Source organism: Triticum dicoccoides, chromosome 7A (assembly GCF_002162155.2).
Source record: "Triticum dicoccoides isolate Atlit2015 ecotype Zavitan chromosome 7A, WEW_v2.0, whole genome shotgun sequence".
NCBI classification, from domain to species: Eukaryota; Viridiplantae; Streptophyta; class Magnoliopsida; order Poales; family Poaceae; genus Triticum; species Triticum dicoccoides.
Genome location: NC_041392.1, coordinates 63247771 through 63267177, shown reverse-complemented (window position 1 = coordinate 63267177; position 19407 = coordinate 63247771). Strand labels below are relative to the sequence as shown.

The 19407-nt window shown below is 44.1% G+C and overlaps 1 protein-coding gene across 2 annotated transcripts; it reads left to right on the top strand.

Moving 5' to 3' along the window:
• Positions 1-297: 297 nt before the first annotated feature.
• LOC119330125 (uncharacterized protein slr1919-like) lies at positions 298-7581 on the top strand. 2 transcript variants are annotated; one of them, XM_037603244.1, is made up of 13 exons: positions 298-551; positions 1058-1301; positions 1406-1447; positions 1768-1839; positions 2283-2418; positions 2562-2719; positions 3438-3516; positions 3866-4020; positions 4332-4493; positions 5280-5429; positions 5910-6170; positions 6616-6885; positions 7262-7581. In XM_037603244.1, the coding sequence occupies exons 1-13, from the start codon at positions 391-393 to the stop codon at positions 7496-7498; spliced, it is 2127 nt and encodes a 708-aa protein (XP_037459141.1). In that variant the 5' UTR covers positions 298-390; the 3' UTR covers positions 7499-7581. The 2 variants fall into 2 exon arrangements, with proteins under 2 accessions (XP_037459141.1, XP_037459140.1); XM_037603243.1 differs by having other exon boundaries at positions 3860-4020.
• The last annotated feature ends 11826 nt before the right edge of the window (positions 7582-19407 follow it).

The window sequence follows — 19407 nt, the reverse complement described above, 5'->3', positions numbered from 1 at the left end:
CTCTTTTCTCCCCAAAAGTGACCCTTGCGGGCTCCTGAAGGGGTACTTGCTTTATTTTCTGTTGTTGTTGAGAAAACTGAAAGAGTACCTGCTGATTAGTTGGTATCGCCACTTAGCCGTGGGCCGTGCTGGATCGTCACGTGCCGGGAACGCGGGCTATTGGGCTGGCGGCACGGCCCAGTAGGCCAGGTTCGGCTGCGAGGGAGTAAGCGGCCCAGCACCGAGCAAGGAACGAAGCAAAGCGCCAGCACGCCCCTGTGGTCCGGTCACGTGGCGCCGTCTCCTCCCTCTCCTCTTTCCCAAGCAACGCTCTCCCCCTGCCTCCTTTTCTCCCTCTCTTCTCTGCTCGGTGGGAAGCCGGAGCTGCATGTAGCTGATGAGATCCCGGCCATGGCGGGCCCCACCTCGCGGCTCCTCCTCCTCGCCCGCGGCGCCGACCTCGGCCGCCGCCGCCACCTCCACGGCCCCCTCCTCCTCCTCCGCCCCCTCCACTCCGCCGCCGCCGCCGACCTCTCCCTGCGGTCCCTCTCCGCCGCGCCATCTGTTCGGAGGTAATCGCATTTTTTTTCTGCTCCATTTGGAATCTAGATGCCCCCGCAGGAACCCCCGCAAAGTGGCAACATGCGTAATAATGTACCTAGGCATAGAGGAATACGCTTGCTATCTATTTGTTCCTTTGTCTATCAAGTAACCCCCTTTGTCAGCTCTGGCGTTTTTCCTGCATACTGTAGTTAGAAATTGACACGCATGGAGAGCTGCGCCCAGTTATGCCCTGTGTCCATAACTCAATTGATGTATAAACTTTGTTCTCCACAGGCTTTCTGAACCTCACTGTAGTCTGGAGGTTCTCAATTCCAATTAAATCAATTCGGTTAACTCAATGCTAACTTATCTATTCCGTTTGGTGGCAAGTTGAGTTACCACCTGAACAAAAAATAGCTAGTTCAAGGGGGAAAAAAATAGCGGTTTCACTCCGACCGCAGGTTAAATAGTTCTGGTGTTGTCTGGCTGGACTCTAGAGACATGACTCTTAAGCCAGTCGTTTCCTGTTTTGCAGCTACTCAAGTGCATTCACAAGTGTGCATGGTGGGAGACCGTCATCAGAGTATGCAAAGATCAGAAAGGAGTCGCTGGAAACACAGTTTAGAAGAATCTTGGGATCAAGTTCCCACACACTCTTTGCTGACCGTGGCTTCGGTCCGTTCCTTGCACTGTACAGGGCAGCAACTATCTCTTATCATGTTGTGAAGCTTACTGTTTGGCATTTATTGCTCAGTGACGTGCATAAACGAGCTGAGAAGGTATTTTTCTTTGTCCTGCGTTCCTTCCTTCATTCCTGTTACCTACTTGTTCTATTTGTGGAGGAACTGAGTGTCTTGTGTGGTTGTCATTTTCCCCATTTCAGTTCCGGGAGACCTTGATACGCTTGGGGCCTTTTTACATCAAGGTAGGCCAGAACAATGTCTGTAAACAATGATAAAGAATGGGAGATCTCTACAGTGAGGCATTACTTTGTTATATTATTGCTGCTGTTTACCTTTTGCATATTGTGAATACTGAAAAAGTGTCTAAAATGTGCAATTTGTTACTATGACTACCAGAACCTCTGCAATTAGCACAACAATGGTTTAGTTACATCAACATTTAAAGTGCTCATATGGATTTGGTATACTGGTGAACTTGTGAGATTTATAGTGTAATCCTTTTCCCTGGCCACGGTTGGGAGTTCGTAATGTAATCGTTTCCTTATCCTTCCACACCATGCAGCTTGGACAGGCATTGAGCACGCGCCCTGATATATTGCCCAGCGCATATTGTCAAGAGCTCTCGAAGCTGCAGGTATCATCTTATCGTGCTTTACATAGTTTCACTTACTTGATCGAAAACCAACACTATTGTAGTGATATGGCTTTCTATGCCAAGCTTTTAAGGATATTATATTTTTGCACTGGAATGAGAAGGTCAGGGATTAGAGAAGGAGATAAGGTTCTGGAATCAAGGCATCAATATATGGCCACTGAAAAGTATTGATCCTAAAATGGCAATAACCCAATGAGATTTTCTGTAATTAACAGCACTAAATTCAGAATCTGAAAGCTGAGAACTTGTTGTACTCCCTCCGATCCATATTTATTGTCGCAGCTTTAGTACAACTTTAGCACAAAGTTACACTAAAGCTGCGACAATTAATTTGGATCGGAGGGAGTACTATATTTTACTCTTCTTTCTTTTATTTATTGACGATTTTATTTCACTGTGCTTGCTGACAACAATCTCGTTAGGATCAAATACCACCATTTCCTACTCGTAAAGCAATCAGGACCATCGAGTCTGAACTGGGCTCTCGAATGTCTGATCTATTTGCTGATATCAGCCCAGAGCCAATTGCAGCAGCATCACTGGGGCAAGTATACAAAGGTTAGTTGTATCTGATTAGGATTTGGCTATTTTTGTATGATCATCTTTGTTCTCATTTATTTTATTTTGCTTCCTTTAGCATATATTTCAGACCTGAGTTCTCCAAATTGAAATGCATCCCTTTGATATTTCAAGTCATGCAGCTCATCTACACTCTGGAGAGCTTGTTGCAATCAAAGTTCAGAGGCCTGGAATGGCACCCTTGCTGACCCTAGATGCACTTCTATTCAATATGATTGGAGGACAGCTAAAACGATTTGCTAAGGCCCGCAAAGATTTATTGGTAGCTGTTAATGAAATTGTGAGTTTTCACATCTTTTTAGCTCTGATCTTGACCCTTGGCCGTTATATTTTCTTCATTCTTATCTTTCCTGAGTAATATAATTTTGTCCAAGTTGTTTTTTCAGATTACTTTCATACATATTAAATATAGTGTTTTATAGTGTTTGTCTCTCGATGGATTCTGTCCACTTCAATGTGTTGTATAAAATTCACAGTGTTTTGTAGTGTTTCTTGCTTTGAATTCTGCCACTTCAATGTGTCGGATAAAATTCACATATGGTTTTTTCTCAGCACACATTTATGGTGGATTGTCTTTGGATTATCTGTATATCATACTAAGAACTGCCGAACTATAAAACTTTTAGGATTATATTATGATTTTTTCTCCCTTAAGCATGTATGATGGCCTTGAATGTTTTAGCAACTTGTTATGGTTTTCTTCGTGGTAATTTACATCCAAGTGACTTACCTTGGGTAGTTTATTATTGTGATGCTTTCTGTATTGCTTTCTAAATCATAAACAATAAGTATATGATATATGTTTCCTGTAAATGTTATCAAGGGAATGACATGGGCAGCTAGTCACCAAGAAAGTTGTATTTATCCGAATCCTTTGGGCAGGCACTTTGGCAATTCTTTTTGGAGAGGTTGAGCCAACCTGGGTTCTAGTCCAGTTGGTTAGACTTTGATATGCGGTGCGTTATAGTTAATTCGGAGTGCACCTTTTGTTTCAACAGGTTAGACACATGTTTGATGAGATTGATTATGTTTTAGAAGGGAAGAATGCTGAAAGATTTGCAATCCTGTATTCTCATGGTGAGTTTGACATCTTATCTATTCAATTTGTGATTGTCAGTAACCTCTATATACATATCATTGGCATGGGGATTACAACAGAAGGAATTAGGCATCAGTACTATGTCAGCTAGAAGTTAGCAAGCTAGTAGGTATTGAATTGAGTACTTAAGCTGGTAATGGAACAGGTTATCCGAGTTGTTAAGTAGATAATAGAGCAGGGCATCTTACCCTCACTTGAGTCCAATCTGGACACAGTAAATATTCAGATTTCTCAACATCAAACATCTTTTTGGCTGCGAACTCCATCTGCATTAATTGACATATGCAACTCTGTGAAGTCATCATCTTGTTTTCTTGTCAGGTTCAGGTGGTGAAGGCAGGACCAGTATCAAGGTCCCAAAGGTCTACTGGACTTATACACGTAAATCTATACTAGCACTGGAATGGATTGACGGGATCAAGCTGACCGATGCTGAGCGCATCAGCAAAGCCAATCTGAACAGGAAAAAGATGATTGATGAGGTAAACTTACAGTGCTCCTTAACCAGAATTCTTTACCGACATTTCTTTTGACTGGATACAGACATAGCTACATACATACTATTGATATTGTGTTGACTAGTTACCTTTCTTTTTATGATTCGTGTAAGATTGTAAATAATTGAATTGTTTGTATAGTATTTCGGTTAGCTGCCAAAGTTGGACTATCTTCTGTATGATTCTTTCGCTCTTTTCACCATACTTATTCATTATCTTTGCAAGTCATGTGGTTAGTTTCATTGGGTTGTTGTGTTCTTATTTTGTATGCTGATGTTTTTGGGTGAACTTTATAGGGTCTCTATTGCTCGTTGAGACAACTTCTCGAAGATGGGTTTTTCCATGCAGATCCCCATCCAGGTAATCTGGTGGCAACTGAAGACGGGTCTCTTGCTTATTTTGACTTTGGTATGATGGGTGATATTCCAAGACACTATCGAGTGGGACTCATACAGATGGTAAGCTTCATCTTTTTACATGCAAGTATGTTTGTTGCTTGTTTGGTTTTTGTGCATTCACCTGGAACATCTTTATAAAGAGTGTCATTCTTGTTAATGGCAAAACTAGATATATTTCGAACTTAGATGATATGTGGCTAAACCTGTTATCCTGTTTTCTGTACTACTCCCTGCGTCCCAAAATAAGCGTCTTAAACTTAGTACAATTTTGTACTAAAGTTAGTACAAAGTTGAGACACTTATTTTGGGACGGAGGGAGTATTATATTTCGAACCTATTGGGTTTAGGCTTTAGTTTATGGTTTTCAAAGATTGGAGAAGAGTTAATTTTAGGATAGGTTTACATTGGTAATGTCATTTCCTATGCTAAATGTCGAGTAGGAAGTCAAGTCTGGAGCTTTGCCAAGAGATAGTCGACTAAACAATCTTATCGTTTCACAATTATCACAACTTAGTATATATATGAAATTTGCTTGAATTTAAGTTAGTAAAAAGTAAGAGTTCTGTATCTGCCAAGTAATATAGAACTGAGAAGCAAAGCAATACACATGTACTCACTCATGTGAAAAGTTTAAGCTAGTTATGTGACTTGGATCAAATTATAATATACTAAATGGTCTTGGTGTGTTTTAGTACATGTGCACTACCATATAAGCAGGTATGAGTGGTTTAAAAAAAGTGCACACATGTTTTATTATGAGTTTATATGGCCTTTGTTGGTTTCATTCGTGTTACTTTATTCAAATATGAAGTAGAACTTAATGGGAACTGAGTTCACTTGTTTCAGCTTGTGCACTATGTTAACCGTGACCCATTGGGCTTGGCGAACGACTTCCATTCACTCGGATTTGTCCCTGAGGGAACAGACCTACATGCAGTTGCAACTGCATTGAGGGTTGCCTTTGGTGATGGAAGGAGGCAATCAAATGATTTTCAGGTTAGTTAGTGTTCTTCTTTCCAGTATATATTCTGTTATGATAATTTGTATTCTGTCATGCAACGTCGAAATCAATGGACACCTTAATCATAGTTGAGACCTAGGAGTGCACATGTGCTATATAGCCCTTAGCTGAACTGAACAAACAGCTAAAATAACATGAATGCTTTAGTAATAACCACAGTCAAGCTATGCTTAGAATGAAAATTTTCTGATGCATCTCGAAAAGTGTAGTAGACATGATATTAAAAAAAATTAATGGAGCAGTGACATTTTCTTCTCTCTGCACTCCTGAGGTTCCAACATTGTGTAAGTAATTAGCTGCTCATGGTTCTAACATACACACTGTTCGGTCACTGGGGTCTCTGTCACATTCTCCAGTCTTGTGTATTGCTGCCGCCTTCATTTGGCCCTTCAATTCGTAGTTTCCTAACCTGGATGAGTTGGTACATTCTAAATCGCTATTTGCTTCTCTTACAGGGGGTAATGAACCATCTGTATGACGTCATGTATGATTTTAATTTCTCTCTTCCTCCTGATTATGCACTGGTGATAAGAGCACTTGGTTCTTTAGAAGGGACTGCAAAAGCACTGGATCCTGATTTCAAAGTTATTGAGAGCGCTTACCCATTTGTCATTGGGAGGCTCCTTGCAGACCCCAGCCCTGATATGAGGAAAATATTGAGGGAGCTTCTGATACGTGATGATGGATCCATCAGATGGAATCGACTGGAGCGGCTGGTATGTAGTTCTTAGTTGTTTTTGTTTCTGTTTCCTTTCTTGTTGGAACTGTTTGCAATGCACTCTCAAGTCTTAATATTTTATAACTTGGTAAGAATATTGTCATGTCTGCTATGGCTGCAGCATCATGGCTCTAGTTCTGATTTTTGCCCCCATCTCTTCATGAGCATGAATAAGAAGTCCCTTGTTACCCTTGTTTACTAGGAAATGTTAATAGCTATTATGGTAAGACCCGAAAGGATTTGAATGCATCCAGTGCTGTAACAGTTTATACAAATTTTAGCGGTGGTCATCATACATCAGCTGACATAGGACTAATAGAAATGTACCATAGTGTTGAGTTGCTATCATTGTCATGAATTTATGTGGCAGCTGACCCTTTGGTGTTCTTTATCTTTCTAGCTTCTGTTACTACATTTGATCCCTACTATCCTTCAATATGCAGATTGCAGCTATATCTCAACAGTCGTCAGAATCTTCAAAGAAACCTGGAGAAGAGAATACTGCCAGCAGTTCTGACTGGAGATCATTCGATATGCATTCGGTTGTTTCAGCTACAGAAGACCTTTTTCATTTCATTTTATCGAGGAAAGGCTGGAGGGTTCGTGTTTTCCTTATCCAGGACATTGTGAAGGCTTCTGATGCATTCTTACAAGAAACAACATTTCCAGGTATATTTGAGGAAGAGGGAAATACAGGCGAGCTAAATCCAGAGGTTAGTCAATGCTTGTCACGATTTCTCATTTCTAATCGCTTACATCAGTGTACTCTGTGCTGAAAACACCCATTTTAGATTGCATGAAACTGGTCCTACTGCTTAACTGTTTTTCACAAATTTACACTCCAGTACTAGATGCATGGCTGCTGCATCATCATTGCATCCCTCGGAATCATCCCAGAATTGCGTTAGGTGTCTGTTTCCTAAATCCCCAAAAACAGTTGGTCTGTTTAATCAGAGAAAAAAAAGAGGATGATGATTCTATGAGCTACTACATGAGTTGGTCTTTAGTGGCATTTCATATCAGCACTGTGTTACATGCTATAGGGCCTAAGTGTGTATGTACTGAAGGTTTCTTCTTTTGAACTTGTAGAGAAGTAGAATGATCAGAAGGTTGGTTAATGGTGTTCAATCATTCCGTCAAGCAATCAGTTTGGCCCCAAATGCCTGGACCGCAATGCTAATCCGTGTCGCCCTGAAACCTGAATCTCAAAGATTCATTCTTGATGTATTCCTAGCCTTGGTGAACTATTCCCATGACAAGGTTCCAGAAACATGCTGGATTTGTATGTCAAAATATCTCAACTACTTGGACAAGCAGTGGAGGTAGGTAAAATGAAGAACGGAAATGCTCAGCCTGCTAGCTGTTTTCGGAATGTTGTGTTCAGTGCTAATCTCTCTCATTCTCCAAAAGCTGCAAGCGTTTGTTGTCCTATTTATTACACCCTCTGTTTCTATATATAAGATGTCTCGTTGGTTAAGTTTAAACTGCCAAAACTTCTTATATTTAGGAACAGAGGTACTCCCTCCGTCCCATAATATAAGAACGTTACTAGTGTCAAAAACGTTCTTATATTATGGGACGGAGGGAGTAGTATTTAATATTGCACAAACATCCTCATGCTTCTAGAACTTGCATTCTTTGTGGTAGTTGGGTTTAGTTACGCTGGCGTTAAGTGAAAATATTTTTTGAGTTGTATGCAAATTCCAGAAATGTTACAAGAGAGTTCAACTTCTTAGTAGGATTCATGGGAAAGTGAAAGTGTGCATAATTCCTTTTTCCCCTCGATCTACGGGAACATATGTTAATGAGACAACAAAGCCTAAGGTTTGATTCTTGGTAGGCTTGGGGTAGTACCACCATCCAACCAATTGGTTGTCATGCGATTTTTTTGCGTATTTGAACCTGATCAGAGTGCGTTGTCAGGCAAAGGAGATATCTGCTTGTTAGTTTCGTCATATGCAGGGTGAAGCAGTGTGTAAAACTGAGAGGGAAGATCATATTTGATTGCAGGGCGTATTGCAATTTTTGCACATTTCTCAAGCTGTATAATTGAAAGGAGGTATGCTACCACATATGTTGTGGTGAAAGAATAGTTGATGAAGACATGGTTCTTGCTGAAGTTAGGGAGTATCATTTGTCTAATTGATGGTTAAAGTTTATCTCGAAAAACATGTGCACCTTGTATTCTGGAACGGAGGGAGTATTAGTTTTTGATCACCTACACACTAGTTACAGCACTTAGTACTATGTTCCAGTTTTTGCAGCGCACGGGCATTTTTTGGCTCTACACGGCTTATTGTAGAGAGCTGCATTTTCACGTGCTTCCTGAAAGAAAAAAGGCTCCACAAATTATGGTCACAAATGACAGTCACTAAGTGGTTTTAGGTTGCATGTATTGTGCGGTGTACTATCACGTGAGACATCTTCCCATATGAAAACCAAAGCTATGTCTTCTTCATTGGTCTAGCTTGCTTGCCTCCATGATTTCTTCCTCGACGCTTGGGAAGCACATAATTCCTCCCACGTCGCTTCTCTCCTAGTCGCACGTTAGGGGAGAGGCGTGAATTTTGCGGAGGTCCAACCTTGCCTCAGTCTCCGGGAATGATCAAACTAGTTTCAAAGTATCTGAGGTGCATCGTGGAACAGTACCGATCACGTGAAGCGTCCGTCCAATTGGTCAGAAAAATCTCTCACAAGCCGTTGGCGTTGGAGTACAGTCCTTGAGAGTTGCAGCCGGTGAGTGAGTTGTTTGGGCCAAGTGAAGAACTGGTGCCACCATTAATGAATAAGTGAACACTCTTGTCATATTTTTCAACAAGTTCAACACATTGTTGCATCTATGTTTGAGCATGAAACCGTATGCCATTTGTAGGTTGTAGGAGAAGATAGCTCAAGAGAAAGTACAGGCCCTCGCCCCGCGTCGCCCTCCCCCTAGGGCGACTCGGCGGTCAAAAACCTAGCCACCGCCGCCGCAAACTCCCTCCTCCCCTCCCTCTGCCGCCGCCGGAAGACGCCGCCGGGCTAAGCCCGGGGGCCGACGGCGCTGGCGGGGGATCTCCTCTCTCGCACGTCTCTGGGGTGGGGCGGACCCCAAGGCGTGTGATGGCGCGACCGATCTGGGATCTGCGGCACGGCGGCAGGCGGCGGAGGCCGGCCCGTCCTCGGACGGCGATGGCTTGGCGCGGCGAGCCAGGGCTGCTGGTGCTGCGGATGGCCCTTCGGGCGGCGGCGGCGGCTGCGGTTGGCGGCGGCCGGCTTGGCTGCGGCGCCGTGCATGCTGTCTTCAGATCGGCGACGGCGGCGTGGAGGGCCTGGTGGTCTCGTTGGCGGCACCTCCGATCAGATAGGTTCTGACCGGTGTAGCCAGCGGTGGTGGTCATCTCTTCCGTCAGAGGTGGTCGGCCTGAGGCTGGGTGTTCGGATCTCGGGGTCCGTCATCTGGCACCAGTTGCGAGTCGGGGAGACGTAGTTGCCGGTGAAAACCGAGCCGACGGCGGGCGATGGTGGTGTTCCACGTCGTTACCTTGATGAATGCATCGTCATGTGACTTCCGTCGACCCACTCGTATTGCTCCGGGGGAAACCCTAGGATCTGGTGTTCCGAACCGGACGATGGTGGCACTGCGGTGTCGTTTCTCTCTTGGGAGCGTCGTTTTGTGGAGCAGCGCTGGAAGTCAGAGGCAGGAGGTGGAGCGGCTTCGTCTTGCACGGAGCTTCGGTGGAGATGTCAAGTCATGCCTGACCGACAGGTGCTACGCTTGGTCATGCCTGGTCGGCAGGTGCTATGCACGACAGATTCTTCAATGGCTTCAAGCTATGTCGGCTGGTGGTACGTGGCAGCATGGTGTTGAGGTGTATCAGTGATGACCGCGACGTGTACAGCTGTTTGCACGCAGGGAGGAGGTGCCGTTGGGTGCCATGATGGCGTCGACGATAGCTGGACCGAGCAAGGTTGATGCATCCATACAGTTCTGAAGATGGAGCGGTGGCAGTTGGCGGCGGCGGCCTCTGAGAGCACGCCGGACCAGTGTGTGTCCCAGACCTGGCAAGTGGCTAGGTTGGGGTCTCAGGTCTTAGATTTTAGGCTTGGCTACGATGTCTGTTTGGTATTAGGCCCAGGCTATCTGCGCCCCTTCATCAACTGGATAGATGTAGCGATAATTTGTTGTTTAGACAGCGGCTTTAGTCTTACTGTTGTATGACTTTGTAAGGTCTTGTGAGAATAATTAATAAAGTGGTCGTATGCATCACCTAGATGCAGAGGTCGGGGGTCATCCTCCTTTTCTAAAAAAAAAGGAAGTACAGGCAAATGGCCCCGATGAGGAATGGGGAGGCTCCTCCGAAGAAATTGAGGTCCTGTAGCTTGATTGGAGGTTCAAGATGACGATGATGATGATGATGGCGACAATAGAGGAGGCTTATGAGTCATACTCTGGGGTTAAGAAAGGTCGACACGACGAGAGGAAGAGAGCGAAGGAGATGTTCAAGAGATGGAGAGGTGGCAACAATGAGAGACGACACTGATGAGATGACCAATGCAAACAAGGAGTTAGTGACTCAAGCAATGCAAATAACGATGGCATGACTATGGGGTGTAGTCAAGGACAAACTCGGCCCAGTCACCACAGGATGGGCTAGGTCAGCGACTCGAAGTTCATCCCTTATACAGGGGCACATAATCAACTTGGGGGTATAAGACACGCATTCTACCATATATAGTAGGCCTATTTGCAACCACGTAGGACTACTAGATTTAACTAAGGGAAACTCTTTCTGCCAGACGTCTGATACTCCCTCGGTTTGTAAATATAAGTCTTTTTAAAGATTTCAATACAAACTATACATATGTATCTATATCTATATCTCCTAGCAAAAAGGTCCGTGCGTTGCAACGGGTGAACAAAATCCTTACACATACCTAGTGACACATCGGTCTGGTCACTTCTCTCATTCATGGATGGTGGTCATGTATTCCACCTAATCACGATAAACACTTCTCCCATTCGTCGATGGTGGTCATGTATATTCCACCTAATCACGGTAAACATGATCAATTCCATGGCGATGAGGTTGGCCATCAGCAAAAGTTTCAAATTTTTCCTAAGAATATTAATAGTCATGTTGCAAATATGTCCGTACATTGCAATAGGTGAAACATTATTATCCCCACATGGCCGCATCCTCTTACTAAATGAACACGTTGTCCAGGACTCAAGAATCAGGCTATGGTGATGTGGTGGAGATAATTTTATTTGAAATTATATGCCAAAATAAGATAAGGACTTTTAAAAGGCAACTGCGACTAAAAGGGCTGCGATGTTATCGTCGCCTAATTTCATATTAGCATCCACAAGTAGTCATTTTTGGTCCTATAAAGGCAGCCTCCATACACTGCAAGCATCAGAGTCAGTTATCTTCAAGCTTGACCTCCCTCCAGCCTTAAAGTACATCTCCAACAAATGAACAAATTTGGATTAATTGGTCTCACTTATGAGCAAGCGTTGTGGCTAGCTAGTGATGTTTGTTAATGGATCGATCATAAGCATACCGATCCAAGACGGTCGAACAACAAAAATGATGAGACAAAAAAATCAAATCATTGTTTGGAACTTAATTAAAATGAAAAACTAAGAACAAACCGATACTTGAGAAAGAATTGTAATGCAATTGATGGTTCGTCTCAGGTAAACCTTTTTTTTTTTGTTAGGTAAACTTTTTTTTACACCATCTCAGATAAGCCTACTCGTCGAGAGCATCCAACGTGTGACATGTGATGAGGCTAACTTGATGCGAGCTCATAGCGATTGATTATTGAACGACAACCAGTTTTTTTGTGTTTCCGATCAGCCATGAAATACATGTATGTGTTGTTCATATCAGCCACATACCGTGCAGGTGTGCGTCTAGGTTTAATAGGAGCAAATACCACGAGTCATCACCACCATGCAGAGCTCCATTTTAGGCACGGCCAACATGGGGAGCCACCATATTTAATTAGGAGCCAACGGGAAAAAAATTGATGTGTCAACTAAAACGTCCACCCGCGTGGCATGATAGCATTAGACGGTGTAGCCCGGCAGCTGTTACTCAACTTGATCGTGATGGCATTCCTTGAGTTTTAAGACTATGTCCTCATTTGGTGGGAACAAATTAGCGAGCGCCGAGAGGCAAGAGGTGAACCACCCATCACTACTTGGGCGCAAATGAAGGATGTCATGAGAGCACGCTTTGTACGTACCTACTACAACCGCAATCTCTTCAAGAAACTCCAACTACTCAAGCAAGGAACCAAGAGCGTTGAAGAGTACTACAAGGAGATGGAGATTGCCATGATAAGAGCCAATGTCACGGAAGATGATGAGCAAACAATGGCACGTTTCTTGAATGGACTCAGCCATCCTATCAAGAAGATTGCCGACTTCCAACCATACTCGAACCTCGTCGGGCTAGTGCATCAAGCTACCAAAGCGGAACGTCAAGTGCAAGATGATTTCAAGTATGCCAAGTTCTCATCCAAGTCATATGGTTTCTCCAACAACCAAGCTTCAACGACTCCAACACTGTCTACCAAGCCTTCTACTAGCAACATCGACAAGTCGAGTTCCAAGAAAGCTTCGTCAACTCCAAGTCATCCTCCTACTACGAGCAACTTCAAGCCGAGAGCTTCATCATCATCCACTCCAACCAATGAGACGGTCAAGACAAGTTCCTTGCTTCACATGCGGAGGCCGAGGCCACAAGTCCTACGAATGCACCAACAAGCGGACCATGATCCTCAACGACGACGGAACCTACGACTCGATGAGTGAAGGAGAAATGAACGCTCTTGAGCAAGTCGCCATGCACCGGCAAGTGAACGATAAAGAGGAACAAGTCTCCAAAGTCTTGACTCAAGTCCCGCTCTTGTCGTCTCCCAAGTCTTGACTCTCCAACATCACCAAGAAGAAGACCAAAGATGCCACATATTTCACACCAAGGCCGGCATCAATGGACGATCTTTCAAGGTCATCATCGATGAAGGGAGTTGTCATAATTTCGCAAGTGAAGAACTTTGCTCCAAGCTCCAATTGCCCAAGACGAATCACCCTCATCCATACAAAGTGCAATGGCTTAGCGACTCCAGCACTATCCAAGTCGAGCATCGAGTACAAGTCTCCTTCAAAATTGGCACCTACGAAGACACCTTGGAGTGCGACGTCGTTCCAATGACCGTTTGCTACCTTCTCCTTGGACGCCCATGGCAATTTGATAGAGGAGTCATCCACAATGGCCGAACGAACCACTACATCTTCAAGATGAAGGGCAAGGAGTACGTCCTTCATCCAATGTCGCCAAGCCAAGTGATTGCCGACAAGCAAGCCACCCATCATGAAGATCATAGTGAGAGAGCGAGCCACCAAAAAGAGAGTGAGCGCCACAAGCCCAAATCGAACACCTCCACGATGAGCGAAAAGAAGAACTTAGTCCTATTGGCCACCAAAAGTGAGATAAGAGGAGTGTGTGAGAACTCATCTAGTGTCCTACACTACATCCTTGTGTGCAAGGACAATGCCCCACAAACTAACACTTCTCACACTCTTCCTCTAGTGTTATCTTCTCTTTTGCAGGAATTTCACGATGTTTTCCCCGACGAGCTACCTCCGGGACTACCTACACTACGAGGCATTGAGCACCGCATCGACCTCATTCCCGGATCACCGCTTCCGAACAAAGCTTCTTACCGCGTCAACCCCGAAGAAACCAAAGAAATACAAAGGCAAGTAAAGCATCTCATAGACCATGGACATGTGCGTGAAAGTTTGAGCCCTTGTGCCATCCAGGTCATTCTTGTGCCTAAACGAGACGGTAGCTTTCGCATGTGCTCCAATTGTAGACTTATCAATTCTATTACCGTTCGCTATAGGTATCCCATTCCATGCCTTGATGATATGCTTGATGAACTTAGTGGTGCCTCTATCTTTTCTAAAATTGATGTTAAGAGTGGTTACTATCAAATCCGCATACAAGAGGGTGATGAATGGAAAACCGCTTTCAAAACCAAGTTTGGCTTGTATGAGTGGTTAGTCATGCCTATGGGTCTATCAGAAGCACCGGGTACTTTTATGCGTCTTATGAATCATGTCTTTCGCCCTTACATAGGTATATTTGTTATGATCTACTTTGATGATATCCTTGTTTATAGCAAATCTCTTAGAGATCATGTCACTCATGTCCGAACTGTGTTGCAAACTCTTCGAAAAGAGCATCTCTATGCTAATATGGAGAAATGCCTTTTTGGCGTTGACAAGCTCGTTTTCTTGGGTTTTGTTGTTTCTTCTAAGGGTGTTCATGTTGATGAGTCCAAAATCAATGCTATTAATACTTGGCCACAACCAACCAATTTGCAACAAGTGCGTAGCTTTCTTGGCCTTGCGGGTTTCTATCGTCGCTTTGTGAAAGATTTTAGCACCATTGCTTCGCCTTTGCATGCTTTGAGCAAGAAGAATGCGCCTTTTGTTTGGGGACCATCCCAAGATACCTCTTTCAATGAGCTTAAGAATTTGCTTACTCATGCTCCGGTGCTTGCATTACCCAACTTTAACAAACCCTTTGAGATTCATTGCGATGCTAGTGGTAATGGCATAGGAGGTGTGTTAACGCAAGAGAAGCGCCCCATAGCTTACTTTAGTGAGAAACTCTCCGGCGCGCAACTCAATTACCCCATCTATGACAAAGAGCTATATGCTTTAGTCCGCGTTTTGCATGAATGGGAACACTATCTTCGCCCTCATGAGTTTATCATTCATACCGATTATGAAACGCTCAAGTATCTTAAGGGCCAAACCAAGTTGAATAAGCGTCATGCTAAATGGAGTGAATTTATTGAGTCTTTTCCTTATGTCATCAAGTACATTAAAGGTAAAGAAAACATTGTGGTAGATGCCCTTTCTCGCATATGCATGCTTGTTACTCAACTTGAATTGGATGTCATTTGTTTTGAGCATATCAAAGACTTGTATGAGCATGATCCTACTTTTGCTACTCCTTATGCCAAGAGTTTGTCGCATACCTTTTAGGAACGCTATTACATCAAAGACGGATACCTTATGAGAGCTAACAAACTTTGCATCCCTGAGTCTTCTCTTCGTTTGTTGCTTTTGCACGAATCTCATGGAGGAGGCTTAATGGGACATTTTGGACGAGACAAGACGTTCGCCACGCTCTCGAAGAACTACTTTTGGCCCAAGATGTTTCGCGCATCAACCGCTTCACCAACCGATGCTCTACATGTCGCAAAGATAAGTCCAAATCTCAATCCCATGGCCTTTATATGCCTCTACCAATTCCATATCAACCATGGGAAGACATTAGCATGGACTTTGTACTTAGTTTGCCTAGGACTCGAAATGGGAAGGATTCGGTATTTGTCGTTGTGGACCGTTTCTCAAAAATGACACATTTCATTCCTTGCAACAAGATAGACGATGCTTCACATGTTGCTACTCTTTTTTCTAGGGAAATATTGCGTCTACACGGAGTGCCAAAGACGATCGTCTCGAACCGTGACATCAAGTTCCTTAGCTACTTTTGGAAGACCCTATGCGCCAAGCTCGGAATCAAGCTACTTTTCCCGATGACATAGTCTTGTGGGAAAAAAATTGACGTGTCAACTAAAACGTCCACCGGCATGGCATGAGAGCATTAGACGGTGTAGCCCGGCATGCTAGGATCCGACGATGCCAGCTGGCAATAGAAGGGAGACGCACGCCGATGTAGAAGCCCTAATAGCACATATGCCTTTTGGAGCTCGAGCTACATGGAACTTTTTTTTAACAATTCAATAATAATACTTCAATAAGTAACAAAGCAAAAAAATTGTCTTATTTGGTAAGTTTGTAAATTAACAAATAAGAGAGGAAAGAGTGAATATTCTCCCATGAAATTATTATTGAATTAGAATACTTTGTCACGGTTGAATAGGAGTAGAAATAAGGATAAGTTTTTAAGAAGAGTTACATTATCTATAAATATAGAATTCGGATAAATACACAGACACACGTCTATATATAATATATTATTCTATTTTACCAAATTTAATAGAGAAAAACTTAACATTTCTATTATCTTATTAATGTGTATCTATCTGTACCGGTATTATTTCTGTATAAAATCAACAATTTTCACTTTTTGTTATCTTATTAATAGAGAAAAACTTAACATTTCTATTATCTTATTAATGTGGAGTTTTTTACAGCATTTTTGTTTGAAACTTTAGCGTACACAACAATTACGGCCTAGCATATGCACAATAACCAATCGACGCCATCCGGCATGCTGCAACGCATGATCCTCCCATTTGTTGGAATCCTTTCCCATCCTCCTTCCTAAGACAGGCACATAATTCCTTTTAATTTTTTATTGATGTTTCTTTCAACCCCACCAACACGTTTAATCCTTGCCATGTGAATGTCCCTTGAAATTAATCTTTCCTTTTAAGACAGGAACACAATTCCTTTTAATCGTTGATCCTTCCTTTAATGCACACCACCAAGACAATCCACATAATTTCTTTCAATTGTCGAAATGCATCCTTCCTTTAATTCCTCCAAGACAGCCCGTAATTCCGTTTTACAAGTTCTTGTCTTGCTGATATTTCATGTAAATTACGAAATATATAAACTGGTAAGCATACATCTAAACCAGCGAGGTGGGATAAATTAGCATACATATGTTAGCCAAGTTGGTTGCAGCTATCGGGGAAGATCATGAGTTTGATTCTCACGCAGCACTTTAATTTTTGATGCACCGCGCGTGGCCCATGAACGTACATTTCTGTCTTAAAAAAGGCCCATGAAAACAAAACATTTTTTATCCCCCTGTACAGAGTCGGGCGGCTTCTTTTATTTTCTAGGAAACTCTATTGGTCAATAAGAGGGCGACTTCTTTGGTTTTTCCATAGGTAAGTGTTTGGGGACGGTGCGTCGGCCGAGACGCTCGGCCGGTTGCTTCCGTTTTTCACGCGCGAGACATGCTGGCACGCGCGCTTAGTTGACCCAAACGTTTTTCAATTTTTTTCTTTTTTTTCTTTGCTTCTTCTTCCTTCCGTCTTTGTCTAACCCCATCTCATCTCCCCCATTGTAGCGCATGGAGCAGCTCGCCGTCGGCCATGGATATAGGTTGCAGCCCCGCTCGCCTTCCCACCTCCTTTTTCTTCCTTCTCCCTCTCTTCCCTTTTTCTCCTCCGTTCTTCCCCTTTTGTTGCAACCGGCGACAGGCAAATCGCCGGGAGGACGAGGTGTTTGTGCTACAACCATGGCCACGGGGAGGAGCTGCAATCGCGGTACTGGGAGAGTTGCAAACGGCGTTTTCCCGTGCTACAACCATGGACACAAAAAGCTACATCCAGTAGATAAAAAAGGTTCAACCAAACAACAAAATACAAGAAAAGTTACAACCGTTTGACAAAAAGCTTCAACCCGCAGATGAAAAAGCTTCAACCAGAGATTGAGAAATCTTCCTCGACGACGGCCAATGGCGTCTCTCTGTGATTTTGCTGCAACCGTAGAGTAAAAAGTTGCAACCAAACGATAGAGGAAGATTTCACCCAGGCGCTCCTCAAAACGAAAAAAGTTTCAATCGTTTACAGAAAAGCTTCCACTGTAGAGGGGAAAAGCTTCAACCATTGAGAGAAAAGCTACAACTGTGTCATTTTTGTGCTACTACCGTCTGTGTGTTTTGCTACATCCATTCATGCGGCCATGACGCTTTTTTACAACTGAGGTGTAACCGGCAACGACGAGGACGACATTTTTGTTGCAACAGGCTCGTTTTTTGCTACCAGTGGCGATGTATTTTGCTACATCCATTCACGAGGCCATGATGCTTCAAGCGCGGCGGCGAGTTCCGACAGCGTTCACGGATTAGCTACAACTGCGGCGAGTGTTGCATGTGTCGATGGCCGGCTGTGACGGAGTTGCGACGGACTTCATCGCCAAGCTAAGGCTGACGCCGGAGGTGGCTAGCTGCCATCCGCGGGGGGTGGGGGATGGGTGTTGCGAGGTCAACGGCCGGCAGGGGGCGGCCCCCGGTGCGATGCGGCGAGGGGCGGGGGTGTGGCGAGGTGCAGCCTGCGGCGAGGGGCGGGGGCGCAGCAAGGTGCAGCCTGCGGCGAGGGGCGGGGGCGCGGCGAGGTGCAGCCTGCTGCGTGCGGGAGGATTTTTTCAGAGAGATCTCGATCGCGGAGATCTGACGACCCCGGCTCGCGCATCAGACGGCTGGTGCTGGACCGGCCCAACAGTTGGGCCAGCGCACCGGCGCAGATCAACGCCCTTTTCCATACAAGTGTTGGCTAGTTGAGTTGGATTGCAAGGGTGTTTGCTTTCTTGGCCGACCAGGTTTGAGTCCGACGTACGACATTTTATTTTTTGACGCGTTGTTGTTTTTGAGGTACGAAAAACACAGGATATATAGGAAGGAAGGATGGACGAAAAGTATGAATACTTATTAAGGGGGATTTATGCAAAAATTATGGAATTAAATGTTTTTGGATTGGATTGGGATGAATAGTACCATCTCGGATGTAGAAAATAATATAGGTGAAAAAAACTGAAAGCGTAAATTCCCGAGGAGAAGCGTATTGTGACGGTGAACCCGACAAACTATATCTTTCCCTATATATTATTATCTCTCCCTAATAACAAAGTACAGATTGACTCCGTGAGTTCACCGTCACAATATGCTACTTCTCGTGAATTTATGCTTTCAGTTTTTTTTCAACACGTCCATATTTTTCCAAAATCCAAGGTGGTACTAAAGTTAATGGTTCGTACGACCGATTCCTCCGATCGCTTGCCTGGGCCTCAGCCCATTCTATGGCCCATCATCGCACCCTAATCCTGCTCGATCTGGATCTCCGATTGATTGACCCCCCGCTCGCTTCCCATCGAGAGCAAACACAAGGAGGTGCGCCGAAAAAAATCTAGCGATTTTGCTCGGAAAGAGGTGTGGGTGGATCTCGTGGAGGCGGAGGAGCCGCTGGGCGAGGAGACGTCCGCCGAGGCTGATCCCGCGGGGCACTTTTAAACTAGCAAATATGCCCGTGCGTTTCAACGAAAAAAAATCGCATGCCCATAACCTAATAATCATGGCTCACCACCCACAGAGGTCCAGGATCTCTATTTCAACACGGTGACACAGCTGTGTCACAACACAATGGAATGTTTAAATCTTTAAAAGCAAACCTCATCGAGTTGAACC